This window comes from Alosa pseudoharengus, unplaced genomic scaffold, assembly GCF_046254945.1.
Source record: "Alosa pseudoharengus isolate Yale_2024_CS ecotype anadromous, Long Island Sound unplaced genomic scaffold, YU_APseudo_1.1 YU_APseudo_1.1_scf_46, whole genome shotgun sequence".
Lineage (NCBI taxonomy): Eukaryota > Metazoa > Chordata > Actinopteri > Clupeiformes > Clupeidae > Alosa > Alosa pseudoharengus.
The window spans coordinates 176,950-204,030 of NW_027468809.1; the positions used below are offsets into that span (position 1 = coordinate 176,950).

The 27,081-nt window shown below is 42.6% G+C and overlaps 2 protein-coding genes and 3 long non-coding RNA genes across 13 annotated transcripts; 3 read left to right on the forward strand and 2 right to left on the reverse strand.

Moving 5' to 3' along the window:
- The first annotated feature begins 989 nt into the window (after positions 1-989).
- On the forward strand, positions 990-4,139 carry LOC143103493 (uncharacterized). The gene is made up of 3 exons (XR_012982835.1): positions 990-1,269; positions 1,643-1,856; positions 3,662-4,139. It is a non-coding gene; the product is annotated as an uncharacterized LOC143103493 (long non-coding RNA).
- A 66-nt stretch (positions 4,140-4,205) lies between these two features.
- Positions 4,206-8,487, forward strand: LOC143103495 (uncharacterized). 2 transcript variants are annotated; one of them, XR_012982837.1, is made up of 10 exons: positions 4,206-4,753; positions 5,319-5,543; positions 5,653-5,718; positions 5,843-6,461; positions 6,556-6,632; positions 6,764-6,950; positions 7,041-7,162; positions 7,314-7,542; positions 7,757-7,903; positions 8,071-8,487. XR_012982837.1 is itself a non-coding variant. In XM_076267272.1 (10 exons), exons 6-10 carry the CDS (start codon positions 6,791-6,793, stop codon positions 8,325-8,327), a joined length of 915 nt encoding a protein of 304 aa, XP_076123387.1. In that variant the 5' UTR covers positions 4,212-4,753; positions 5,319-5,543; positions 5,653-5,718; positions 5,843-6,461; positions 6,556-6,632; positions 6,764-6,790; the 3' UTR covers positions 8,328-8,484. The 2 variants fall into 2 exon arrangements, 1 of the variants encoding a protein (XP_076123387.1); XM_076267272.1 differs by having other exon boundaries at positions 4,212-4,753; positions 8,071-8,484.
- An 18-nt stretch (positions 8,488-8,505) lies between these two features.
- LOC143103497 (uncharacterized) lies at positions 8,506-9,467 on the reverse strand. The gene is made up of 2 exons (XR_012982841.1): positions 8,990-9,467; positions 8,506-8,796 (listed from the first exon to the last, which is right to left on the reverse strand). It is a non-coding gene; the product is annotated as an uncharacterized LOC143103497 (long non-coding RNA).
- Positions 9,468-9,509: 42 nt separating this feature from the next.
- LOC143103496 (uncharacterized) lies at positions 9,510-12,528 on the forward strand. Of its 3 annotated transcripts, none has more exons than XR_012982838.1 (5): positions 9,510-9,598; positions 10,155-10,293; positions 10,414-10,508; positions 11,065-11,108; positions 11,693-12,528. It is a non-coding gene; the product is annotated as an uncharacterized LOC143103496 (long non-coding RNA). The 3 variants fall into 3 exon arrangements; XR_012982839.1 differs by having other exon boundaries at positions 10,155-10,256; XR_012982840.1 differs by lacking the exon at positions 9,510-9,598 and adding an exon at positions 9,897-9,967.
- Positions 12,529-15,189: 2,661 nt separating this feature from the next.
- Positions 15,190-26,694, reverse strand: LOC143103498 (uncharacterized). Of its 6 annotated transcripts, XM_076267276.1 has the most exons (10): positions 21,932-26,694; positions 19,972-20,094; positions 19,112-19,216; positions 18,940-19,006; positions 16,615-16,708; positions 16,336-16,419; positions 16,132-16,221; positions 15,942-16,034; positions 15,734-15,810; positions 15,190-15,607 (listed from the first exon to the last, which is right to left on the reverse strand). In XM_076267276.1, the coding sequence occupies exon 1, from the start codon at positions 26,657-26,659 to the stop codon at positions 23,897-23,899; it is 2,763 nt and encodes a 920-aa protein (XP_076123391.1). In that variant the 5' UTR covers positions 26,660-26,694; the 3' UTR covers positions 15,190-15,607; positions 15,734-15,810; positions 15,942-16,034; positions 16,132-16,221; positions 16,336-16,419; positions 16,615-16,708; positions 18,940-19,006; positions 19,112-19,216; positions 19,972-20,094; positions 21,932-23,896. The 6 variants fall into 6 exon arrangements, 5 of the variants coding, with proteins under 5 accessions (XP_076123391.1, XP_076123389.1, XP_076123388.1 ...); XR_012982842.1 differs by having other exon boundaries at positions 18,940-19,216; positions 21,811-21,998; XM_076267274.1 differs by having other exon boundaries at positions 18,940-19,216; positions 19,977-20,094.
- Positions 26,695-27,081: the final 387 nt, after the last annotated feature.

Below are 27,081 nucleotides of genomic sequence, written 5' to 3' on the forward strand. Positions count from 1 at the left end.
TGTAATACACTACTGCAGAAATGTTTATATTGCTTAAGGTGGAAATAAAGTTCTTTGGCAAAGAGATGCATTCTGGGAAGTGATGTGTTTAAATGTAATGGCTACATATACCCAAGTTTCTTTCATTCGGAGATTTATGCTCATTATTTTACAAATTTGAGCAAGGATATAAAATATTAAGACTGTACTTTTTCATTGCTATTGATATTTTGGCGCAATTTTGTGCATCGCGTCACTGTGTGCGACGATCCCAGAAACCATTGCCTGGGCGAGATTCCGAGCGGTAAGTACAAGGGTCTAATAAGCAAGAGAAATGCATAGGCATTTAACATGTCTAAAATTGAGTTTTGGCCAAAACAATTATGTCCTCCTATTTGTTTATTTCGAACTCCACTGTAAGAGCTGTATTTGAAAGAGACTGACATAATACAATTCTTTGTTGCATCAAAATAAAATGCAACGTACTTAGCCAGAGCCTCTGCTAGCTAGATAGATTAGCTAATTCGGAACTCTGCTGTTGGTTTATTTACATTGATTTGGACGTGTACTTTTGGCATCGCCAGCTATGTGGCACAATTTGCATATATGTGTAACACGCTTCCACCTAATTTCTGCGCCAGCAAAATTTTGTGTTCAGGGCTCAACATTAACTTTCTGAAGTAGCAGCTACTTGCCAACTGGGCAACCAGACATGGGCTTTTGGATGCCACATTAGCAGCTAGCTAAGCCAAATGGTTTCATCCTGTATAGTTCATGCTACTACTTGAAGTTAAAGCGTTTATAAGTCTGGCAAGGCTAAGTTTATACAAGTACCCAGCGAGCCACAGACACACAGACGATTGTTGCTTTATATATTATGATAGATAGATGGTGCAGATCAGCAGGGGTTGTTTTTTTTTTTTTGGGGGGGGGGGGGGGGGTATGCAAAAGTAGTAGTAGTAGGCGCCAAGTGGATATGATATCTTATGTGTGTGCAATGTACACATGTGCTTCAATCATTCTTGTGTAGAATATAACATGAATGGTTACTGAGCAATTTGATGGTCAGGCGATTAGAGTCAAGGAGATTCTATTCTTGTAGAACATGTAACTAGTAATCATATCATATCTATCATTTTTGCTAATAATGTAGAGATAAAATATCATTCTAATAATGTTTTTTGTCTTTGTTACAGATAATTTACGAGATACATGCTTGTCTCTCTCTCTCTCTCTCTCTCTCACACACACACACACAGACACACACACTCACCCTTTCATTCTCATATAGTAAGTATTCCAAGATTTTTATTTTCACAAATTTGAAAGACACTAAATTGTTACTTTATTATTGTTAACCTGAAGAGCATCGGATTCTGTTAAATATCCAATTGGCATTGGGGGAACACCGAATCATCAATCCACGTTTAATGTAGGAACAGCAAATCGCATAGTGTTATACTAGATACCCTGAGTTGGTCCCAAATATCAGTCTTGAAATAGATGAAATCTTGTTTATTACAGGATTGCCTTTATTACAACTGAGTTGAAAGACTGAACATGTTGTTTAATGGTTCAATCTCTCTAAACAACTGAGGAATTTGTATTTTTAAACAATAGCAATTCTAATTACCGGTATGCTTTTCTTGTTGATTTTTTGCAGCCTGTCATGGGAGGGTTAAAAAAAAAAATGCCCTGCATGTCTTGCATCCATTTTTAATGGGTGCAAAATATGCCCAGTATGCACGGCACCACAGCCACAGAAGCTGAGGCAAAAAAAACAACTAGAAAGCTTCAATGAAAAAAAGGAAACCTGGGAGGCCAATACCAAAAAGAATCAACTGACCTCCCATCTGATGGATGATGCTATTATTCTGGTAAGTCATTTGTGCTACATTCAGTGTCGGTGCTCCGCACAAGCAGAACATGCACTGCGCGTGGGGCACCAAGTGCCTGGGGGGCACCAAAAAAATATAGCTCGTAGAAAATCATCATGCCGCAAATCCTCAAATTGTGGCGGGTCTTTTATTTAGGCTACTTAGGTTGTGCAAACCACAGGCCTTTATTCGAGGCAGGCATTTATTTCTTATAAGGCTTCTGTTGAATAATTTTATGTAAAGCCTGTGCTAACAGTTCTCCTGCCCGCTACCGCATCTGTGTGAGCGCGTCCCTACTGGATATTGTGGCCTGTTCACACGTTATGTCTCTTCCTTGCAAACTTGACTAGCTAAACCATTAATGAAAGCAAAGCAACCAGTTACATCTTCATAAAATATCAATTTGCCAGGCATGCCTTCATGGACAACAGGCCTAAGGTATTTTTTCCTGCGTTTTATGGTGAGACACATTTGGAGTGGCATGGTATCAAAAGCAGAAGATTCTCGGTCTAGTTTGGATTTATGCCTAATTAACTTTTGGATTGTTTGATTATATTGCTCAATGTTGGAACTCATGGCCAATATCAAATATGATTGGTATTTTATGCTTCAATGTTCAGTTTAAATTTAGTTCAAACTGTGTCAGGTTTTCCATCCGCTGTTTATTTGCGAGCCAATAGCCACTTCATTCATTTTTTGCACATTAACCTTACTGTGTGTAGCCAAGCCTTATGCCATACCCAAGTAGCCTAAATCAAGGTAATTTTTAATTATGCATGATTTATTTTGTTATTGAATTCGTAGGCTGGGATTCCTCTCAGCAACAATTATGTTTAAAGGTAGCCTACTGCTTTAGCCTTCAGAAGGGGCAGGCAGCCAGGCTACTGACAGAGCGACGTTGGAGACCCATAGTAGATTTACGACTTTTCATTGCCAACAGTAGGCCTATTAAACCAACCAACAATATAAAGTATCCAAAATAGTGGGGGCACCAGAGTGGCACCATGCATTTGTGCTTTGGGCACCCAAATGGCTAGCACAGGCCCTGGTTACATTACCATAGTACTAATGTTAGGTTAAAGGTTGTATCAGCGATGATGAGCGATTTGTAAAGACAAAACACTTTTATAATGTTCAGCTAATATTTTCTCATGGTCGGCTAGCTCTCCTGTCATTCTAGGCGCTGAAAAAGACTCTGGTATTTTTACGCAGCCCATGCACCACAAACCGCGGAGTCTACCGGACATTAACATTGTGGTTGGTAGTACACCACTAACAATAACCAAGCATTGCATGGATTTTTTAAAAATGAATACTGGTGGTAAGGTTGAGTTATCTCTTGTGTGTCTTGTTTGGTCCTCAGACAAAATATAAAATGAGTTATATATCGGACAAAAACGTCTGCTAAGAAATTTGAACATAAACAATAACAAAAACACAGGCAATATCCGCCAGGATCACTGATACAACCTTTAAGAATGAAGTGTCAAAATGAGTAATACCTCTACTATGCTCCTGTAGTGACACGTTCATACATGAATCATGCACACATGCAAATAGACATGCACACCAAACCCACGCACATATTTTCACACCTTTCCCACATACACTCTCAACAAGTACATTCTCAACTAGTACATTCTCAACTAGTGCATTCCCGTAGCATCTGCTAGCCCGTAGCGTGTTGTAATTTATATGTATGTTGCTTTGGATAAAAGCGTCTGCTAAATACATAAACGTAAACATATATCACTGGCACAATTTATAAATGTTTTTTTAAAGTAACAGGGTTTTTTTTTTTTCAGATTGAGAAGCTCAATGCTGTGGGCTGGAGTCCCGTCCTCCTTCTTGAATACCCAAAGAGAAACCCACAAATGCTTCTCCCTCAGGGCCTGAGGTTAAAGGAGAATTCCGGTGTGATTTTGACCTAAAGTGTTCTGAAACATGATACCGAGTGTGAACGTATGTCATATAGCTCATCTCGGCTTGTCCCCTGCACTCCGAAATCTGGCGCTAGTTAGCCAATGCTACCAAGAGGCGGTCAATGTTGGTGGCTCGGGCATCGGCATAGCCATGCAAATAAATCACTGTTTTACACCATTTACAAGGCTCAACGTATCTCCACACTTCATTGGTATACTTCCCAAGGCCCTGACATTTGAAACGAGACATTGAGAACTTTGAAAAAGCACTGGTAGTTTACTTACAAGACGATTTATACAGACAGTATCTTCAGGAAGTTTAGAGCTTGCAGCCATCTTGAATTTAGTCACGATAAGTCGAGCGACGAGCACGAATGAACAGGATATGGATCAGATTGCAAAAATAATTCTGTGGAAATGCATGGATTCCAGTTGCTGCTTAAAATATGTATTGACGATGTACATGACAACGAAGAGCACCTTACAACAAATGGCATAAACTTAGCTCAAAATGTTTTAGTACTCAGTGTCGTGAATCTTGCATAATGTTGTTGACGGAAGACGTGCTGTAGGCTACACGTGAAGAAGGAGGAGTGGCCGGCCGGCATGTGTGCATACTACATAGCCTACTGACTGCAGCTTCAGCTGGCATTACGAAGGATAAGAGAAAAGGAACAGAAGACAGAATGGTTCGCGCTTGTGCTTTTCCAGGTTGCGGCAAGGAGATGCTATGTTCCAGAAAGTTTTCACAGGCTACCTCTACACGAGTCAACTTGGAAGCAGTGGCTTGTTGTCGATGTCGAGACACCTATCCATATACTGAAACAGAAGGATTACCGTGTTTGTAGTGCACATTTTGATCCAGACGACTTCATTACAACAGGCTCTAACCCTCGACAACGAATGCGTCTGAAGAAATGTGCCATCCCGAAAGCGACACAACCTTCTCCGAAAGCGACACAACTTTCTCCGGAGGTATGAATTTATTTGGTTATTAGACTGTAAATTGTGTGAACCATGTTAGCATGTATAAATCGTGTGCAGCACTGAACATTGTGTTTGCAAACAATTCACGTAGCAGCTAGTTTTGTATTCCGGAAAGAGAAATGAGGCAGATTATGCTACATTTATTATTTAGCCCACCATCATAAATGTTGCTGGAGAGGGACGGAGGGGTGTGGTTTGTTCTGATATTTTTGATAAATACAATATAGAACTTGCCATGTAAGCTAACCTGGCTGACCGTGATTGGGGTCCGCTAAGGTGTTTGGGGGATGGGTTTGCTATGCTGCATTCAGTTGCATTGTTAGGCGTAATGGTGTAAAGTATTAGCGGGGGGTGTTGGGGAGTACATTCCTCACAGTTTGAAGTGTTAGAACTTTCCAGGTAGTTAGAGTACCTAAAAGTAGCAAGTGATGGTCAATGAACAGAGTGGGGCCACTTTGGATTGATTGCAAAACAGATGTGCTGCTGTGTGCATCTAAGTGTCCTATAAACCAATGAATAAATAAACTTATTTTGTGTGTATGTATTTTCTTAGACCAGTACCTCTGAGGACCCGGCAATGTATCCCTCTGAAATGGCTGCTGCCCCCCAGTCCACGCCTAAAAAACCCCATAGACAACTGCAACACAGGAGGTCTGATTGGTCCACTGGCCTCAGTTTTACCATTTCAAGCCCCAAACAGCCATCAGTAAGGCCACGAACTAGGCCATCAGCATCTGGACAATACACTGCACGACCTGCATCATGGCAATACCCACAGGTAAGTCACGTATTGTGTTGACAGTCAGTGTTCACATTTCACTGTAATGTCTGTAACACCTTGGTCACCATTGAAGTATCAATGTGTAATTTTTTTTATCAATTTGAAGGAAAGGACTGAAACACCCCCATCATTGTTGAGTCCCTCAAGGGAAGCCAGTGGTGTGACACAATCAGTGAGTTGAATTTTTAATTTCATATATGGTTCTGGTGATAATGTGCTACACTGATGCTCCATTTAGAAGTAAATGTGTAATCTTTTCCAACAATGACATTATTCATCTGTCCTTTGATCAACAGGAAGATGTAGAGGAAGGAGCTGCAGGTGCTTCAGACACATCTGTGCAAGATATGAGCATTAGTTTTGGGGAAATGGATTTGGACCCTAAAGACACCAGTTTTGTGCCCCTGAGTGACACCACCTCATCCAGCCCAAGCTCTGACTCTGTCTCCAGCTCTGGCAGCACAAATGGATGGGCAGGAAGAAAGTGGCTAGTCGATGAGGCCAAGCTGATGGAGCTTTTTAGAACATGCGCTCAGTGTGGTGTGGCCATTGAGGAAAAACGAGTAGCCACACGTGCCAGCCAGATCCGAATACACTGGACGTGTTTGAAGGGACACACCGGGGAATGGGCATCATGCACTGACCAAAGGAATATGGGCCGCAACAACCTCTTGGCATGTGCTGCAACATTTTTCACCGGAGCCACCTACTCGGACATCAAAGATTGGGCAGACCTGATCAACCTGCAGCTACCAGGCAAGACTCAGTTTTACGCCATTCAATCGAAATACCTCATCCCTGTAATCAATCATGCATACAAGGGACAACAACAAAAAATTCTGGAGAGGATTTCTCAACTTTCTGCTTCGGGGGAAAAACTGGAAATGTGTGGTGATGCGAGGTGTGATAGCCCTGGTAAGCATTGTTATTCATCAGATTTTGGTTGACTTTCAAATATACACAATTCCTTTTTTTTTCAAAATCACAGACATGTTTGTTTTTCCAAAAGGCTACAGCTGCAAGTACAGCACCTATTAATTTCAAGGTGATGCAACAAAAGAAATTCTTCATTTTGAACTTGTACAGGTAAACAAGCATAGATGCCTGTTGTTGTTATGTGAAATAAGCATACAGTTGCTGTCAAGGCAATGAGTTGGGACTATGTACATGCACATGCCCTGTGAAATAACAAACTGGTATTTTTACTATGTTATTAGGTTACAGAAGCATCGAGTTCGGTGGCAATGGAGGCAATGGGCTTTCAGAGAGGCCTAAATCACCTCCTCGATCTCGGGCTGGACATTGGGGTGATGGCGACCGACAGATCGCCATCAATAAGGAAACTAATGAGGGAAAGCTATGGCAACATTCGTCACGAATATGACCCTTGGCATGTGAACAAGAGTATGCATCATATTTACTAGATATCCACACGTGTTTGACTGGTTGTTGCTGGTGAAATGGAAGCTCATATTGTTTTTGAACTCTCCATAGGTCTCAAGAAGAAACTGGTGTCTGTCTCTAATAAAAAAAATTACAGAGAGCTTCGACCATGGCTGAGGTCTATCAGCAATCACCTATACTGGGCATGCAATTCCAGCCATGGTGATGAACAGGTAACCATGAAATTATGAATCATTATTTTATGACCCACATTAGGAAAAATATTTTAGTTAAAACATGTATAACCCAAGACCGTGTTGACACATGAACTCACAAAAGTATTCTCCATAATTTCTAAGGGTTGTATTTTATGTGGTTTTTCAGGAGTGTGTGCGACGGTGGACATCTGTTCTTCACCATATTCGTGGCATCCACAGATGGGAAGAGAATGGGCGGGAGTACCAATGTGCTCATCCACCTCTCTCAGAGGAGGATCAGGAGAAGAAAAAGTGGCTGGAACATGACTCCCCAGCTTTCCGTGCTCTCACAGAGTTGGTTGAGGAAAAAAACCTCCTGCGTGACCTGAGACAGATGGCTCTGTTCAAGCACACTGGTATGCCTTCACAGTCATTGAAATGAGTTTCTTAGAATTGCATTATCTTTGTTATTAAAAAGAGGAAGTGAACAGCTGTTTATTATCTAGTCACACTGTTATCCTTTGTAACCTCAGTCAGCATTCCTTATACATCTTAACTTTTCAACACCAGCTATTATCACTTTACATGACTGATATTGATTGATATATTTCAATTGGACATATTTTGCAGGATCTCTTGAAGTCTTTCACAACGTCACCCTGAAGTACGCACCAAAGCGGCTTCACTTTACATACGACTCGATGAGAGCCCGCACAGAATTGGCCATCATAGATCACAATATCAATATTGGAAGGGAACAAAAAACAACGCTTGAGGGTAAGGAAGCGGCTTTGTCTCCAAATTTTGTGTGTTCTGAACAGTACAGTAATTAGTAGAATAACTAACTTGATTTCGGACTTATTTTACCATGGCACACATAGCTAAACAGTGTTATAGTAGCCTACATAATCAACAACTTATTTTTACTTTTGTCTGTGGGATAGGAAAACCGCAGTACAAGTACATGTACACAAAGACGACACAGCAGTGGGTGGCTAAGCCAGTGTATGAGCCCACCTCTCAGGACTTTCGAAAAGACCTGATGAAGGACGTCTTGAAGTTGAGGGAGGAGAAAAGCCTGGAACCTTGGCCCCGTCCTCCTCCTCGCCCAAGAAGGTTGTTGCAAAACATAGCACCAGTGCCGAGGCCAGACCCGTCTGAGTTGGTGGCCCAAAGGCTGTCGCGGTTCAAGCAACTCTGACTTGTAGTGACATTTCTTTTGTTCTTTTAGAGTATCGTTTTCTTTGCATTTTTTATTTATAATGTACATAGTTTGTTTTTCCTTTTGTGTTTATTTCATGTTCTATGATGCTGTCTACATCTTTGTTGTTTGTCTATAAATAAATATTGTAGTTTGGAATGAAAACAAACAAAATGTGTTGATTTTATATTGTTGTTATTTCAAATGAGTATGAACAATATTATTACCCCCTCACATTGCAATACAAATAATATCAACAAAGTAACACATTTTAGTAATTGGTAACTAGATGATCCTGGAAGCGTCTTCTGCCTCCTGGAATCCATGGTATACTCCACTGGTAGAGGGGTATTTTTTTCTTATTGCTGTAACCACACAGCTTGGCAGAACTTGTCTTTCCCCTCGTCCCAGTTTCTCTCCTTGAAGCACCCACTCAAGGAAAACCCGGTAAGCCACAAGTCTGCACTGTCTGGGAGGTAGGGGGAGGGTCGAGGCGATGATGGGGGAGGGAGAGGCAAGGAAAGGTGAATACACTTCGGTCAATATCATTGTTATCATATCATTATCATAATCAAGTAACTTTAGCTGCCAATTAAAACTACAAATACAGTAACTATTGGATTGATCAAAAGCAATAAAACCCAAGTGTGTAGAGTACTTACTCAGTAGATAAATGTCCATCTTGCCCCTCCGGCGTGGGTCTTCGTGTCCAGTTTAATTTTGGGACATGGAAAAAGGCTTCCAATACCCACAAGTCCAGAAGGGAAGAAAAGCCTTGCGCTAATGTCACGCAGCGTGCGTCTTGAGTGCGATGGTGCAAAAGGTCCCACTCTTTGCAACAAAAACACTCCATATCGGTAGGCATTATCTCACAGCACCGGCAGGAACACCACCATTTCCCCGTGATACGAGGCTGTGTTGTGGCTGTGCTTGCAGCTGCTTGCTCCGCACGCTGTCTCTCAATCTCTCTCCTTTCACGGCGCTCACGCAGCTCTTCCTCCGTATTCAGGCTCAAATAAATAAGGACGCCCATTATACTCAAATGTTTCCTCCTCGTCTTCAAAGTCTTCATAAAACTCCGTAGCTTCATCATCCGACATCCTTGCAATAGCCTAGCTAGCCCACTAACTCCAGTCAACAACTAAAGCGAGTATTCACGTGACTTATCAGCTGTAGTTTCGCTCCTGCTCGTCACTCGACTTATCGTGACTAAATTCAAGATGGCTGCAAGCTCTAAACTTCCTGAAGATACTGTCTGTATAAATCGTCTTGTAAGTAAACTACCAGTGCTTTTTCAAAGTTCTCAATGTCTCGTTTCAAATGTCAGGGCCTTGGGAAGTATACCAATGAAGTGTGGAGATACGTTGAGCCTTGTAAATGGTGTAAAACAGTGATTTATTTGCATGGCTATGCCGATGCCCGAGCCACCAACATTGACCGCCTCTTGGTAGCATTGGCTAACTAGCGCCAGATTTCGGAGTGCAGGGGACAAGCCGAGATGAGCTATATGACATACGTTCACACTCGGTATCATGTTTCAGAACACTTTAGGTCAAAATCACACCGGAATTCTCCTTTAAGTGGGGGGGAAAGTAAATGCCTCAATAACATTAAGGACATTTTCACCTTAATGGTTAAAGGTGATTCCACATTTTCTATACATTATAACGTCTCTATACAACCCCAATTCTGAAAAATGTGGGACACTGAAAATTAGATGACATCAAATAACAAAATGTACAGAAAAATATCATGACATCACTCCTACATTTCACATTTGACCTTATTGTACATTGTGTATTGTTTGTGTTGCTTGTATTCTTTCAGGAAAGAAAGCGCTGACCGATCCAAACAATTTGCCGGGTCAATGAGAGGAGGCCATCTTCATGTCAGAAAATGTGGCTTTCCACCAAGTGTAGATTAGCAATGGTAATTGCGTTAGGGAAGAAAGTCAGTTGCGGAGAATGTAAGATACAGGCCCTAATCTGTACACTGTATGATGAATTATATGATATGCTTGTTATTTGTGTTCTGTATGTATGTTAACATTTTGATTAACATTCTACTATTTGCTTATGTCAAACAGTTTCTAGAAAAGGAAGTGAAGAACAAGAGTGCCCCCACAACAGCCCTATGTACAAGCAGCAGTACAGAAGAGTACTAAAAAAGAGAAAGACAAAGGTTATTTCCATACACAAAATTGAAAATAAAACAATGGATGATGTAACAGTACTTTTTGATCACTTTTAAAAATGTATAATGGCACTGCGGAATAATTGAAATCAGTGATCAGTAACTGTCAGTATCAGTAATCGTACCAGATATTGCGTTTGTTCATCTTTGTGTTTATGTTCAAAATCCCGAACAAGACACGCCAGAGATAACTCACCCCTATATTATATATAAATATAATATAAAGTATTCTCTGAAAAATATTCATGGCATGTTTTAGTATTGTTAGAGATGCTACCAACCCCAGAATGTTTGTCTGCAGTTACTCTATGTTCCAGTTTATGGGACTGTGTAAATTGACCAGGATGTTTTACAGCTCGTATAGGGAATGTAAAGTGAGTGGACCATGAGGAGATATTAACTGAACATCATAAAAAGTGTTACGTGTCTACAAAACGCTGATAGTCACTGATGTGAAGTGTTAAAATTTGAATGTTAAGTTGAGTGCAATGTTATCTTTTTAAGCAAGACACTTTTTTTTTATGTCTTTGTTTGCCTGCCACAGGGGAAGATGGAGATCCTAATAGATTGGGTGCCTTCCAAAATGTGGTGAGTTGGTTATCTTTTACACCAGATACTCACAATTACACAAAGGGAAATTACGTTGTTCCAGCAGCCATACATATACTGTAGGACATGTAAATGTACCAGATTTAGTTATTATAGTCTATGCTATAATTTAGTTATATACCGGTACTGCAGGCTACATGTAAACATATATACCGTAAATCAGTTTATATTGTAACACTCCTGTGTACCTGATGTTTTAGATGGATAGAAAGATACTTTATTGATCCCCAAGGGGAAATTCAAGTATGAACAGTAGGGTTTTATGGCAATTGGTAGTAGAGTGTTGTCTGGGGTGAGTGTGAGCTATAAACTATTTTTTATTCATTTGCACTCTGAACTTGTAAATGTACTAACCTGAGATGTTGATAATGTAACTTTTGTCAATTCAGAATGTCAGGGCCCAGTTTTTTTTATTTCCATACTGTGGAGTATTCAGATATTTTATTAGTTGTAACACTATTATGACATTGGTTAATCTAAACATCCCTCCACTAGAATATCTAATCAAACTGGAATACAGGTTACAGTCTTTTTCACTAACCATCTTCCCCCTTTTTTCTCAGCGGGAAAACCTGTCTGCCAACCTGGGAGCCTGCAAGATAAAGATCTACACACACACACACACACACTCACTCACTCACTCACTCACTCAACAGTCAACAAATATTTTAGCTGAGTGTTGTTCTTTTGTATTTTTTTATATAATATAAGTTAATAAAGACTACTAGTTGCCATATTGAATAGGAAGTATCACACATGTTTTACCACCCTGTTTTCTCAACAGAATCACCGTGTTGTGTGTTGTTAGCTTGTCTCCCACTACTTCTTGTATTGCAGTTGTTAGGACAAACTGGCAGAAGAACTTTCATTCACTAAACATTTAAAAGTGCCACAGAGTAATTACTGCTTTTGATATTTGTTTTAAGTCATTGTTGCTATTGTAGTATACTTGCTGTTGTTTTTGACTGTGGTCTAGAGGGTCCAGGTGCCTTGTGGCATGGGAGCTCCTGTTACTTCTTACATCAGTAAGTGCATCGATGATGTGACACACACAAAGACCCGGCTAACTGGAAGACATGACAGGAGATGTCCATAGGCTGCCGAGAACGCCTTCAGAGCCAAGGATGAAACTGATCTGAGAACAACGAGAGCCAAACTTTCCCCTAGCATCAGTAAAGCAAAACAGGAATACACACAAAAGATAACCTGCCATTTCAAAGACAGCAGAGACACATAGAGCATTCCCATCATGTGCATATAGCAAATTCTACTACAGCGCAGTCAGAGCCAGACAGTAACGGAGTACATTTACTTGAGTACACCAAGCACCTCATAACATCTATATTGTGCTTTTATCTGATGCAAGTGTTTTGATATGAAATAAACATAATTTGCATGACATGGTCAGTTCTGCTGGTCAGTTTTGACCTACGCGACAGCCCTGCAAAGTACCATCCACACAGCTATTCGGCTGCATTTTTTGACAGTTTTCAAGTTCAATTTATTTCTTTGTCCCAAATGGGCAATTTGATTGCAGACAGGATCACATACCACACGACATAAATAGGTCTGACAATGCCTAAAAAGTCAGTAAAACCAAGATAAAACTTAATTAAATAAGTTAGATATAAGAGGAGGAAGTGAATGAATATGGGGGGGGGGTCACTAAATGGACAAATCTATCTTTTCCTGTTGTGTACATTCAGTACTTGAATAGAAAAGGGGATGAAGGAATTTTTGTACCTATGGTTAAAAGCAATAGGATGCCAACAAACGCAAGCCAGGTGGCAGCAGCACGTATTCAGAATACAGGGTTGTATTCTTGTGTCTTGATATATTTGTATCGCTTTGTTGAACACCTGCTTATTAAAATATTCGGTGAGACTAACAAACTTCACTCCCACTATCTTACTGGCCACATTTACTATCTTGGAAAGTGCATTTTTGTCTCTGATGGTGACATTTCCATACCAGCAGATAATGGAGAATGTGAGGATTGACTCAATAAAAGCTTTGTAAAACAATGCCATCAATGTTTTGTCCACCTGAAACTTAGCCAGTTTCCTAAGTGCAGAGAGTCTTTGTTGCCCTCTCTTGCACACCGAGGTGGTGTTCAGGTCGAACTTAAGCCGGTCATCAATCAAGGTGCCTAGGTACTTGTAAGATGATACAATTTCAACATCTTGATCGTTGATGACACTGTGCTTTGGAACAGGGGGAAGGCGTCTGAAATCTATGGACATGTCCTTGGTTTTACTGATGTTCAGATGCAAAAAAGCATCTTCACACCATGACACAAATTCATTGATAACAGGGCCATGCTCATTCTCATGGGAATTCAGGAGACTGACAATTACAGAGTCATCTGCAAATTTTAGAATGTGCCTGTTGTCATACTGGCTGCGGCAGTCATTGTTGTACAGTATGTACAACAGGGGGGAGAGAACACACCCCTGAGGTGAGCCTGTGGATGATGTTAGGCCACTGGACAGCACTTTATTTACCCTCACTCTCTGAACTCTGCGTGAGGAAATCAAGTAGCCAACCAATCAGGCTTGGGTCAAGGCTAAAGTTGTTCAGTAGTTTCTCAATCAGTAGGTGGGGTTGGATGGTGTTAAATGCCGAGGAGAAATCTACAAAGAGCAACCTTGCATGATTCCCACTTTCCTCCAGGTGTTTATAGAGAAGACTTAGTAGAGTGATGGTAGCATCCTGCACCCCCCTCTTGGCCCTATAGGCAAACTGGGAAGGATCCAAGAGAGGTTGCACCTTGATTAGGAGCTCAGCTTTAATCAGCTTCTCTAAGGATTTTGCAATAAGAGATTTTGGATGCACACAAGTTCATGGATCAAACCAAGCACCTCATAACATCTATATTGTGCTTTTATCTGATATATGCAATGATATATGTAGGCTACCTCATGTGCAAAAATGGGAAAATAACATGTATTTAAAAATATTACAAATGTTGCAAGCTTTTGACTTTATAGTCAAGCAGGTGATACATCTTAATAATTCAAGCATGTTTCTCATGTTATATATACAAATATTTTTGTAATTTTGAAATTATAGCTATTTCTGTAATTAGACTACATGCCCCATGACGTGTAGCGTTCATTTCAACGCTGCTTTATAACAATGGCGCCGAATTTGTAGTTCATTAAAACGGCTTTGTATTAAAACATAAACAAATTATTGTTAGGATGCACACTGGCACAGACGACTTTTGCTGGGTATAATATGTAGAGAAATAGTTAAAGCAAGTTAGTACATGACTCATTGGCATTCAATGAAAAGAAGTATAATTCCACAAAATATCGAAAAACGTGTACAGTAGGCTACTTCTGACCCTTGTTGCTAGGCAACGCCCCGTAGGCCTACCTGCTTGGCTGAAGAATAAGGAGGCTCATTATCCTAATCTTTGCTGTTCAAAGCAACATATAAATATATAAAACGATATAACACTTAAATTGAACAGGGAATAAATTAAGATGTTGATCAGACTGTAATAAGGACAAGCAATAGGCTAATAAACAAATGCCCATTCAATCAATGATATAATAACAAGTTGCTTACTGTTTAATGGACTAAGTGCATGTTGAACAAATGTGCCTTTAGACCCCTTTTAAAACACTGTAAACTATCACAGGAACAAAGAGCACTGTGCAACTTATTGCACCCACATGGAACCACTGAGGAAGAGTCTTGAATTTAGCGTTCATGAGTGGTCGACAGAACAAATGGTAATCAGAAGACAGCAGTGGGCGGTTGGGGAAGTACATCTTGATCATTGAATTAAAATAACAAGGAGCAGATCCAGTCAGTGTCCTATAGGCCAAAGTGAGAGATTTCAATGTAATGCTGGCTACTACAGGGGGAGTGTAGGAGAATAGGCCTAGGAGTGGATATGCATGCCCGATATCCATACCCCATCTGCTGGAACATTGGCTCATATATGTATTTTCACTGACACATTATCTATGTATCTATCTCATTTTAATTATGATAGCCATAGTACATGTGAGATTACAACAATAATAATGAAAGTAGTAATACAAACTGAAATGACTAAATGAATGAATTCCTTTATTGTTATTGCATTGGGAAAGAAGCTATTTCTAAATCTGCTAGTGCTAATCTGCTTGTTTTTAGACTCTGTAACATAGGTGGCTAACTGTTTCCAATTGTCCTGTTCTGTTCATGGTACACCAAAACTGTCACACTTGGATATTGAATCAATTACGATGAAAAACACGTAGCTTATCAACAAAGAAAAGTGAGATTGCTTTATGATGATAGATGCTTTACTTTTCCAAAAGATGTTGACACATTAAAGGAAATGACATGTAGTATTGTGATCCTTCTTTATGATCTGCCGCTGCTGCTGGTGGTGTTTGTGGTGCTGGTGGTGTTTGTGCTGCTGTTGGTGTTGCTGCTGGTGCTGGTGATGGGGGTGATGGTGGTGCCTCAACAGACTGCTGCAGCTCAACAGATTAAAGGAAAAGCACATTATTGTTAGATATGTGTGTACAAATCTGTTTTAGTCTGTAAAACACACTGGTATGCAAAAGGTTTTAGACAGGTTCATGCATTTGTATATATACCTGGAGATTGTAATACGCATTGTATGAGCGTACCACCTGCCTCAGCTTTTCAGCAGTGAAAGCTTTACGCCCTTCACCTTTTCCATAAAAAATGGCAAACAATGCATCATTACTGGTTTTATCATATACTCTTATGAAAAGTCAAATCATGTTGCAACAGCTGTGTGCATGCAGTTGAAACAGTAATAGTTGGTCAATATTAACATACCGTCACTGACTGAGGCAAAGGGCAATTCCTCAGGCCACCAAGGCGGCCTGTGTTGTGGCAGATATTCAGACCGAGACAAACCCTGACTCAGTGCTGAGATAGAAGGGTGTTAAAGTGTAATCAGATTCAGTAGTCTGCATCATTTTGATCTTTAAATAAGGAAATTGAAAACATACAATGCCAGTCATACCATGTTCTTTTATCAGACGGCCAATTGCCATCCGGCAATGTGTGCCACTGATATCAGGGTCAACGTATGGCCTCTCACCCCCCAAAGCATCTGTAAGACAGTACGCTCAGTGTCATTAAAAACAAATGTTAAGGTTCCTTTTCTGAACTTCAAGAAAGGATTGACACAGAAACAAACCTTAACACCACTTTCATTTATACATACCACTTGACACACCCCTATTAGTGTACATGTTTAGCAGCTCAGCCTTCCTGTCATTGGTCCAAAAGGCCTCAAGATACTTTGGCCCTAAATGAACCGTAACCGGGAAAAAAACCCTTAAAATCCATTATCAATTCGGTTTGTGTTGCCATGTCAATATCATTTTTATCAAAACTCAGGGCCAGATTGTGACCATACTAAAATAATTGTTCTTCCATTGAATGTCATCTTCGATAGATCTCATCATTGAAATGTTGTTGAATAAAAACATATTACATATACCTGTGAAATTAACGGTGGGTGACTCACTGCTGAAGTCAACCCATACGGCAAAAGCCAGGGGTGCTCCAGCCTCACCACCGCACCAATTCTTCATCTGAAAACAATATTAAAAATATTATACTTTCCCTCTCTTTTAAAAGCAGCCTCCCTCCCTTTCTTTCTTCACTGCACCCAATATTAGCATGAATTAAGACATGTCCCACTGTATTCTGAAAGCCTGACCTACTTTCCTGCAGACTTTTGCATATCATACGATCAGTGTTCATAACTCTATACATGGCACTATTTTGTATATTGGCGAACGAGGTACACATATGATAAGTTTTGAGCTCCAACTCAAAGGCAAAGCAGTTTCAGCCATGCAAACCATATATTTTCTGAAAGCTGGTCAGTTGTAGGTGTGATTTAACATACATTAGGACATGTCATGTGGTTACTATGGTCATATTGTGGTTGTTGCTAGGGTAAATTGAATGGTTGCTATGGTGTTGCTAAGGTAGATATGGTGGTTGCTATGCAAAATAACATGGTTGCTATGGTGGTTGTTAGGGTAAGCATGTTGGTTGCTATGGTGGTTGCTAGCTTGACATTATACAAGTGGTTGCTAGGGTAATTAAGATGGTTGCTTGGGTGTTGCTAGGGTAATTAAGGTGGTTGCTTGGGTGTTGCTAGGGTACATATGGTGGCAAAATAACAAAGCAGTAGAATTGCTAACGTTTAGCCATTTTTACATTTTTAGCCAAAAAACTCACTTATGTTGGTCTGATCAGTATGAAATCAGAATATGTTGAACAACGGGACATTACAAACAAGCCAGGCTCAGTTTGGAGTCGGTGGATTATTCCCGGAAGGAGATAAACGGTTCGAAACATACAAGGTTTCCCTCTTCTGCCGCGGTAACGCTAGGTGCTAGAGGTATGGGACCAAGACGCACGGCACCGCCTTGAGGCCCCTGACAACTGTTCCAAAGGTGGGATATCTGAGACACCCACAAAAAAAACAGTGAAGGAAAAACTTTAAAAAAGTTGACCACTCCCACTTCAGAGGTGGAGTTTTGGGTGGTAGCATGGAGCTACGAGGCTGAAATTCAAGTCAGACCTTCTGCACAAGACCCACATAGAGCGTGCAAAGTTTCATCGCTCTAGCTGTAACGCAAAGCATTGTGCCTACTTTTTTGGCAATTTAAAGCAACACCAAAGAACTTTTCCTCTGTCGCACGCACTATTTGTTTATCCAGCACCAGCTTTGCAAATAACAATGTCCACAGACAAGGTAGAATATGTTGCATGATTTTATGAAAGTACGATGTATTGCGACATCAGATGCAAGTCAAATTTGTAGTTTCTCATGTCTCATTCCATCGAACTACATATCCGCTACCCGATCCGGCAAACTTACATAGTGCGGTTATAGCCGATAGAGGGCCTCGAAGCGGATGCAGAAAGTGCCGTTCACCCTGTTACGAGTTGATGAACCACTGAAACGATTTTGGAAACACTATTTTAAGGTACAAAAAACTCTTTGGTGTTGCTTTAACATTTAGCCATTTTTCAATTTTTAGCCAAAAAGCACACTTATGTTGATCCGATCAGTATGAAATCAGAATATGTTGAACAACGGGACATCACAAACAAGCCAGGCTCAGTTTGGAGTCGGTGGATTATTCCCGGAAGGAGATAAACGGTTCGAAACATACAAGGTTTCCCTCTGCTGGCACGGTAAAGCTAGGTGCTAGAGGGATGGGACCAAAACGCACGGCACCCCCTTGAGGCCCCTGACAAATGTTCCAAAGGTGGGATCTCTGAGACACCCACAAAAAAAACTGTGAAGGAAAAACATAAAAAAAGTTGACCACTCCCATTTCAGAGGTGGAGTTTTGATATGTCAAAGTCAGTAGGAAGGTAGGACATGTCTTAATTAATTGACATCTAGAGGCTATAGGCTTTCAGAAAATATATGGTTTAGGTGGTCAATTCAGCTGTCCCTTAACAGTGTAGGCCTAAATATATCAGCTGTACAATGCGTTTCTCGATCTACAATATGGGCCTATGTACGCCTTATGATGCACCAAAGTCAGTGGGAAGGTGGGACATGTCTTAATGTATATTAATTGACATCTAGAGGCTATAGGCTTTCAGAAAATATATGGTTTAGGTGGTCAATTCAGCTGTCCCTTAACAGTGTAGGCCTAAATGTATCAGTTCAATCTACTTTCTACAATCTGTAGAAACAATCTAAATCTACAATATGGGCCTATATTTAGCACAGCGACAACCATATCTAGCAAAATCACAGTAAAAGTAATGTAAAAGTGATGTAAAATACCTGCCAATTGTCCTCTGTATCCACCGCTGCAGTAGACCATGATGTGAGGATGCACTCCATAACACAGCTGTTAATGGAAGCAAGGACTGAGGTGTCAAGGCCAGCATGCTTCAGCCTCTTCAGGAAGTTGACAAATGAGTAGCCAAACAAGGACAAACAAGGCCTTGCTTACATACTGGCTGTCTTGTAGTTTGACACCACTCTCCTTTCTGTGAGTGTTCTGTTGGAGTAATTTAATGAAATGCAACCCATACATCAGGATATCAGGAGCAAGGATCTGTGAAAACATAAGTAGAGGGGAGAAAAAAAGACATAAAGATATGTCGAGAAAACATTGCAGCACCATCCCTAAACAACACATCAGGACACCTTTCTTTCCTTTTTCATTTGATCACTACTGCAATTCATACACCTTGTACCCTTGTATACAGGTGAGACAAGGGTAAAACTGATGTGGGTATTTATTCTATTATAGAATAGGCTACTAAAATATAACTCCACAACTTCAAGTGTCAACACTGTAGTTTTGAAGGAGTATTTGTAGTTCTTATGCAGGAAAATCAGTATAGGCTACTTTGGACATTAAAAGCTGCATGCACTACGTAGTACACTCAGAAATGCATTATTTTGGAGATAGAAATGTTGCTTTGTTTTTCAGAAAAACGGTAGTAGCATAACAGAATTTTTTGTCACATGAATTACCCAGACCCAAAGAAACAAATAGCTTATTACGTGAAACTGACCTGCTTATAATTTAATGTCAAACACCATCTCAATCACCATCGCACTCATTTCGATAATTTAACCAAATAACCATAACAATTATTTATTTGGCTAATTATCACGCATTTGTCCACGTCTTTTACCATTATAAGACATTCACTAAGAAATTGCACTAATTTCGCGTGATTCTAGTTGTTTTACAGCATGAAGGGTTTTTGGTCATGATAAGTATACCTATATTTTGTTCGAAACAACAAAAAACAACACCATTATTATTATTATTTACTAAATTAACGTAGTTTAACTTACCTTACCCCACATAGCCAGCCAGCTCTCGCTCTACGATGCGTTTCCGCTTTCTTGTGGTGGCGTGTGTCACATGACAGCAACCAGCCTATCACACTGGGGCTGTTTCCTTTTTCGAGCGTCGCCCTGGGATCGTCGCACACAGTGACGCGATGCACAAAATTGCGCCAAAATATCAATAGCAATGAAAAAGTACAGTCTTAATATTTTATATCCTTGCTCAAATTTGTAAAATAATGAGCATAAATCTCCGAATGAAAGAAACTTGGGTATATGTAGCCATTACATTTAAACACATCACTTCCCAGAATGCATCTCTTTGCCAAAGAACTTTATTTCCACCTTAAGCAATATAAACATTTCTGCAGTAGTGTATTACATTTATAACAACTTCATAATCAGTATTGAGACGAAAGAACTAGTGCTATCAGTAAGCTATTCTTTTTAAGTTGACATTCTCTGGGGATACGCTTCTGACATGGGCTTTGTTTACCTAGCAACGGTTACTATGCCTCGCTGAAATGAGAAGTGAGAACGTTTTTATTAAATATCCCACTTAAATAAGGGCATCATTTAAGCCAACGGCAAATATGCAGTCCTGAAACGACTGTAATTATTCAATATCCATGTATCCCAAAGTTATAAAAGTCAGTTGACCGAAATCTGTACTCAGTTGTTGAAACGGGGGATCCGTGTGTGGGCCACGGAATATATTGTCATTAACTTGCATTGGAACGAAATCCGTGTGTGTTTCACGGAAATGTCAACTTCCGTTGAGCGAAATCTGCACTCAGTTGTTGAAACAGGGATGGAATGCAACGCCTGACAGGCTAACATTACATAAAAATCGAACTGAATGTATCAAAAGTGTGTTTCCCAATAAGATAACAACATCCGTTGAGCGAAATCTGCACTCAGTTGTTAAACGGGGATCCGTGAAATAGCCACGGAATATATTGTCATTAACTTGCATTGGAACGAAATCCGTGTGTGTTTCACGGAAATGTAACTTCCGTTGAGAGGAAATCTGCACTCAGTTGTTGAAACAGGGATGGAATGCAACGCCTGACAGGCTAACATTACACAGACACTAAAAAAGGCAATAAAAATCGAACTGAATGTATCAAAAGTGTGTTTCCCAATAAGATAACAACGTCCGTTGAGCGAAATCTGCACTCAGTTGTTTAAACGGGGATCCGTGAAATAGCCACGGGATATGAGTGTCATTAACTTGCATTGAATCGAAATCCGTGTGAGTTTCACGGAAATTTCAGTGATTCCGTGGGCCCACCACGGATTTTGAGTTAAGCGTCCGTGGCTATTTCACGGATTCCCGTGAGACCAGGTTGGTGCATGCTCTCTCTCTCCAACACAAACCAGATTCTGGTACATAACGTTGAAAACAGATAAATGTGTTTATTCGAAGCACACATACAAATACTGTATGTGCGCACTTACGTGACTATCCTACTTCAAGTATTAGCCTACGCACAATAGATTTATCTTCTTTAGCCTATAATGCATAGGCTACACTTTTTAAACAAAAAGCAGCTGTGACAGGCAGCGGCCGCATATATTCTGCGTCATATCTCGCAGCTTGTGAACTCTACAAGCCCCCACCCCTCACTCGACAACCACACGGAGATTCTGTAATGTGCGTGTATGTCGTTCACACATACGTCCGTATAAGGTCAGTATTAGGTCCGCAGGTTAGCATCATATCTGAATCATCCGAAGGGTAGGACCTCCGTTTGACAAACCTCCGCATGTACTCCGGAGGTTATATCTGAAAGCGCTTTCTGTATCGATAGACAAACACACATTAGCAATTGTTGCTATAACCTGGTGTCGTGGAAAATTATCCACTTCCCGAAACCTCCAATCCAACTAGCACTCTGATATCAAAGACCCGAAGGAGAACACCAAGACGAGAAACGCTGAAGACTGTTGATCCTTTATTCACCGTATTGCAGTGATGATACAATCCAAACAATGTCAGGACTGAACCGTCAGGCAAGAGAGTGATGAGTTGCAGCTGCTACCCCGATGAGATCTGATCTGAATGTGCCTGAGCTCTCTCTTTTATGCTCTCAGGGGCCTGAGAGGCGTTCCTATCATCAGGAGCGTCACCAGGCCCCTTCTAGCCAATCAGAACGTTTTGGGACTTGAGATATTGGTGGAAACTCCTTCTCATACAAACATTAAAAAATGTGTGTTGCTAGGCAGAATATATGTGATCGAGTTCTATGTGTAATCTGTTGCCAGGCAGGGTATGTTTTGATTTGGTTCTATGTGTCATCCCAACTTTGGTTTCACTTCCCCTCCCTGGAAGGTCCCTGCATCTCCTCTTCTGCTAGCCCCTTCTATTTATGCCCTTCTGGTAAGCACCTTTCTCTCCCAGGCCCTGTTTTTACTTTCACTCTTAGCCTTTGACAGCTCAGTCTCATGACTTCCAGTAAATGTTGCATAACAGTTGCACAAACAACACCTTTATAGTAAATGGAATGTTTTCCAATAAACCAGCACACACACACACACACAAGTATTATTATTATGTCTAGATAAAATCACCACATATTCCCCCCTTTGAGGCTAAATTAGCCTCACTATGCAGCATAAGCAGTATTTAAACACAGGAGTGTGCCATAACCCCGTATATTGTCATGACACCTCAGGCTATATGCACATGAGCAAGTTACAGGGGAATAGCGTTTATTATTAAAAACCTAATGTTAAACAGGAAACCTTAAACCTTATGTAAGAACTAGTAGGAATGTGTCGGCATCACTGCCCTTATGTGAGTAAGTAATAACATTGGTAAGCAAACCCCGAACGCCCAGATCAAGTGACAGAAGGACCAATTACTCGTAAGAACGAGTTGTGAAATCTTCCCATTTATCGACTAAAACAAATGGCTGGGACCCGAAACGGATACGTCCCCAAAGTGACCTGAAACCTCATATATTTCAACCAGTCACTTTTTGCACACGAGGTTAAGTAAAACCCCATGCTTCATGGCACTCAATGCACTAGGTATGGTATCAGGCATTGGCGCAGCCTAATCCGTCACTCATCTATACCCTACGGGCGCAAGGTTATTCCGTAAACCTTATATATAAGAGTAAATGATAAATCAAGAGCCCTGGACGCCCCGAGCAGGTGACAGAACGACCAATTCCTTGTTATGAACATATGGCTAGGACCCGAGACGGATTTGTCCCCAAAGCGGCTAATGTGCTAGTCACTTTGAGCATAAAAGAATTTTCATGCAACGGCCATCGGTGCCAAATCGGAGTTACATAACAACTTCATGATCCCACTCGTCACTCACCCATCCTTCTTCCAATGGCTCCTTAAGTAAATTCTTATATAGAGTATGTAAATGGTGTATATATGGCCCTTGTCTGGCCTTTACGCACCACCCCCCTTTGTTACTCGCAACGTCATCCCCTTACTCCTCCGGATTCCTCCGGGCATTCACACTAGCGTGAGAACGGGTGAGCGCGCCGGCCGCAGGCGCGCCACACCGAGGGGACGGGCCGCCATGCTCTGCCTTAGGTTGCCCCTGCTGGCCATTGGGGTCGTACCCGTCCTCGAGCACTGACCGCGCCACACACCTGCCACACCACTAGGCGGGCCAGGCCCGACGTACGGCAAGTTGGGGTGAGGTGAGCGCTTCTAGTAGCAAGCTTTGGTTATACCTGGCCGGGTTTGGATGGCCTTGCAGTTGAGGGCTAAACCTCATATAAAATTGACTCAAGATTACTTAATGCGACTTATTCGTGTCAGGTCACAGCCCATAACCCTACTTTTTACTCTGTCACCTGGGCGTGCAGGCATGTGTCTTGTGAATTACCTGTCAGTGCTGTGTATGTGAGTGTGAGTCAGTGTGTGTGTGTAGAGATGGGTGACTCGCAGGACCCCACCTCTACTCGTACATGACCGGGAGAGGAAACTCCGGGGGAGGAAACTCCTGTTCCTGCTCCCGCTCCTGCTCCAGCATTCGGGCGAGGAAGTCGCTCTCCATTACATGACCCTCGTTGAACTCGTCTTCCATTATTCGTCCCACACTAGTTTGCACTAAAAGAATTCTCTCACTTTCATCCTCCTCATCCCACGGTATCATTACATTCTGGACCATGAGCTGTCTAGCAACCACCTTTGAGCAAACCTTTCCACAACATTGAGTAATACAGCAAAACATTCCTACCACTAAGGCTGCTCCTAGCAATAACTTCCCTAGAAATGCTACAATCTTACCCCCCCATGACCCAAAGGTGTCCGTCAGCCACCGGGTTACAGGGGCAAAGATTCCTGAGATATCCGGGATTCCATCAAACGTCAGTCCTTTTCCAGAGTTCTCGTAGGCTTCCTTGTTTACAGCCTTGAGTCTTTTCATTGCGTTTGTGAAGTCGTCCATGTTCTCGCCTTCACCTGGGACGTACGTACAACACGAGTCTGTTCCAACGATCGCGCACACTCCACCTTCCTTTGCTAGTATCCAGTCCACTGCTATCCTGGTTTCCATTGCCATTTTTGTGGTGGCGTTCAACCTCCTGTCAAACGCGTTGAACGCGTCTATAGTGGCATTCATGAACCGCAGGGCGTTGTAGTGGATGTAGTTGATCCATTGAACATTCTTGGCGATGCCTACGGATGCTCCGTAGAAGGGGAGGGCGGCTTCGAATCCGGCGAGTACCTCGTCCCGTGCCTTGAACTGTCTCGGGACGTTGTGGGGTTGTCCGAATATGTCCATATACACTCCATCATCAGCGTCTCTTCGGCTTCTCCTCAGGTTCCCTTTTATCGGCGTTTGCTGGTTGGCCCCTGGGCCGGTTGAGTTCAGTGTTGAGTTGCGTTCTGACCAAGGGACTATGTAGGTTTGCTGGGCCAGGGTGACCCTGGCACACTTTCCTCTCCAGTATTTTGGAAGGGTGTTTCGCAGTCCCCATCGTCTTCCACAGGCCCACCATAAGTCTGCCAGTGGAATATCCTGTTCGTACATCCAATTCACGCTCAGCATCGTGGTGTTTACTTCGACTCCAATCCTCTTCCCGTTGTCGCTGCTTTCTACCAGGCGAAACGAGAGGCTGTTGGATTCGTGGACCCACTTTGCTGTACAGCGTCCTTCAAATGCTCCTACATCTTTCGCGCCCCCCTTGACTGTGCTTTCAGTGGGGTGTACTTCAAAGCATTCAAACCCTACGTCTTCTGGTATCTCATAAAGGTGGTGGGTTTTCCTTGCTACCCTGGCCCCCATGCCCGGGTAGTCTCTTCTACATCTTGCCTCATTCTCTTGGGTCTTGTGTGCCTTTTTCCCTTTTGTTTGTTCTGCATATAAGGGGCCTATACCAGTCCACCCCTTGCGTATCTCCTCACTTCCCAATCGCACAAGACATCCAAAAGGAGAGAGCTTGTCTTCCTTGTATTGCTTTCCTGACTCTTGGTATACTACATCCTCTTCTCCAGTTCCTGGTGCTGGCAGCACTGTCAGCTTTGGTTTCACCGCCGAACACACGTAACACCCTCCTTCTGGTTTTACTGTCTTTGCTGTGTATTTGGCCCATTGCATCCATGAATTATTCTCCCAGGCGCCCAGAGCGCCCGTGGATCTTTTCCTTCTGTTCTTGGTTTGAGTCCCATTAACCTGTTCCTTTTCCAGGACCTTGGGAAGCATGCTTGTACTATTTACATTCTTACTCTCATTTTTGCTTTGAGTCATTGCATTGTCCAGCACCGGGATGTATTCGTTACTTCCCGATGCTTCTGGTTCTGGTGTGTGTGTCTCATCTCCTGATCCTTCTATGTACAACATATTGTCCGTGTCTAGGGCACTGTCGTCGAGCAGCTCCTCTCCATCTCCTCGCAGAGAGTCATTGGGGGTGGCAGTCTGCACCCCCTTCATCGCTCTCGTCGTTCTCTGGGGAGCCCGGGAGGGGCCAGTCAAGGGCCTCTTCGAAGCCTCCAGTCCAATGGGTACCGGGGGAACTGCCCCAGTTGGTCCTCTGGAGAATTCGTCTTGTTTCCTGGCTGGTTCCTGGGCGGTCATCCCCGGAGTGGGGGCCGCCCGTGTCGTGCCCTGAGTCCGTCGGCCTCTCCACCACAGGCTCCGCAGGAAGCCGCGAGCCCTGCTGAGGAGGTGTCCGGGGGGGAGGCGTATGGACAGTGGGTAGTCTGAGTGCGTCGAGGGCCTTGGCCATTTCTGCGGCAGCTTGCTGTGCTCCACTCTGGTCGTTGGCAGGGGCGTCGGCTGGGTATGGGTAATCCCAGTCGCTGTAGAAGTCCCCAAAGTCGATGGTGTCGTTCCCTTGCTGGTGTGATGGTGGCGATGGCGGTGCTTCTTCTTCCGGCCTCGGCGCTTCTTCGGCGTCGCTTCCTGTGAGGTCGGGTGTGTCCGTGGCGTGAGAGCGGGCTGCAGGGTCGGCTGGTGGATCACCGCTGGTTGAGGCTGTGGCAGGTCTGGGTACTTGGGATTCGGGAGCGGCTCCCATCTCAGGTGGATGTCGCCTTCTCCTCCTCCAGCCTGGCTCGGCCCCAGCATCGCCAGCACCTGTAGGCACAGATAGGGGAGGGAGAACAGCAGGCACCCCAGGTACATTGCGCCCAGAGCCATCAGCAGGAGCCGGCAGTATCCTCCGCCTCGTACTCCTACGCGTACTCGGTCCTCCCCTTTGTTCCCCACCACCATCATCCTCCCCGGGGGAGTCTGGTGGGGGTCCTGGCGGGCTCTGGTCCCCGTCATCGTCCTCCCACTCATCTGGACCTCTCGCTCCTTCTGGTGGCACCGCCCTGTAACAAGAGTTAAGGTGATACCACAAATCTGATCCTTGCACTCTTACCGCCCGGGGGGTAGCCTGGGTCACTCTGTAGGGCCCCTCTGCTCTGGGGTCGAGACACGATCTCTTAAACACCCTCAGGTACACCCAGTCTCCCACTTGGATCGGTCCTGGCTCAGTCCTCCGCTCCCGCGCTCTCTCTCTTCTCTTCTGCTCGTTGAAAACTGCCCTGTGAACTTGAGAAAGCTGTTTAATATAACTGCTCACCTCTTGTTCTAGAATTTCCAGCGGGGGCCTCTGATCCCCTCTGAACCGTGGCGTGGGCATCGCCCGCCCC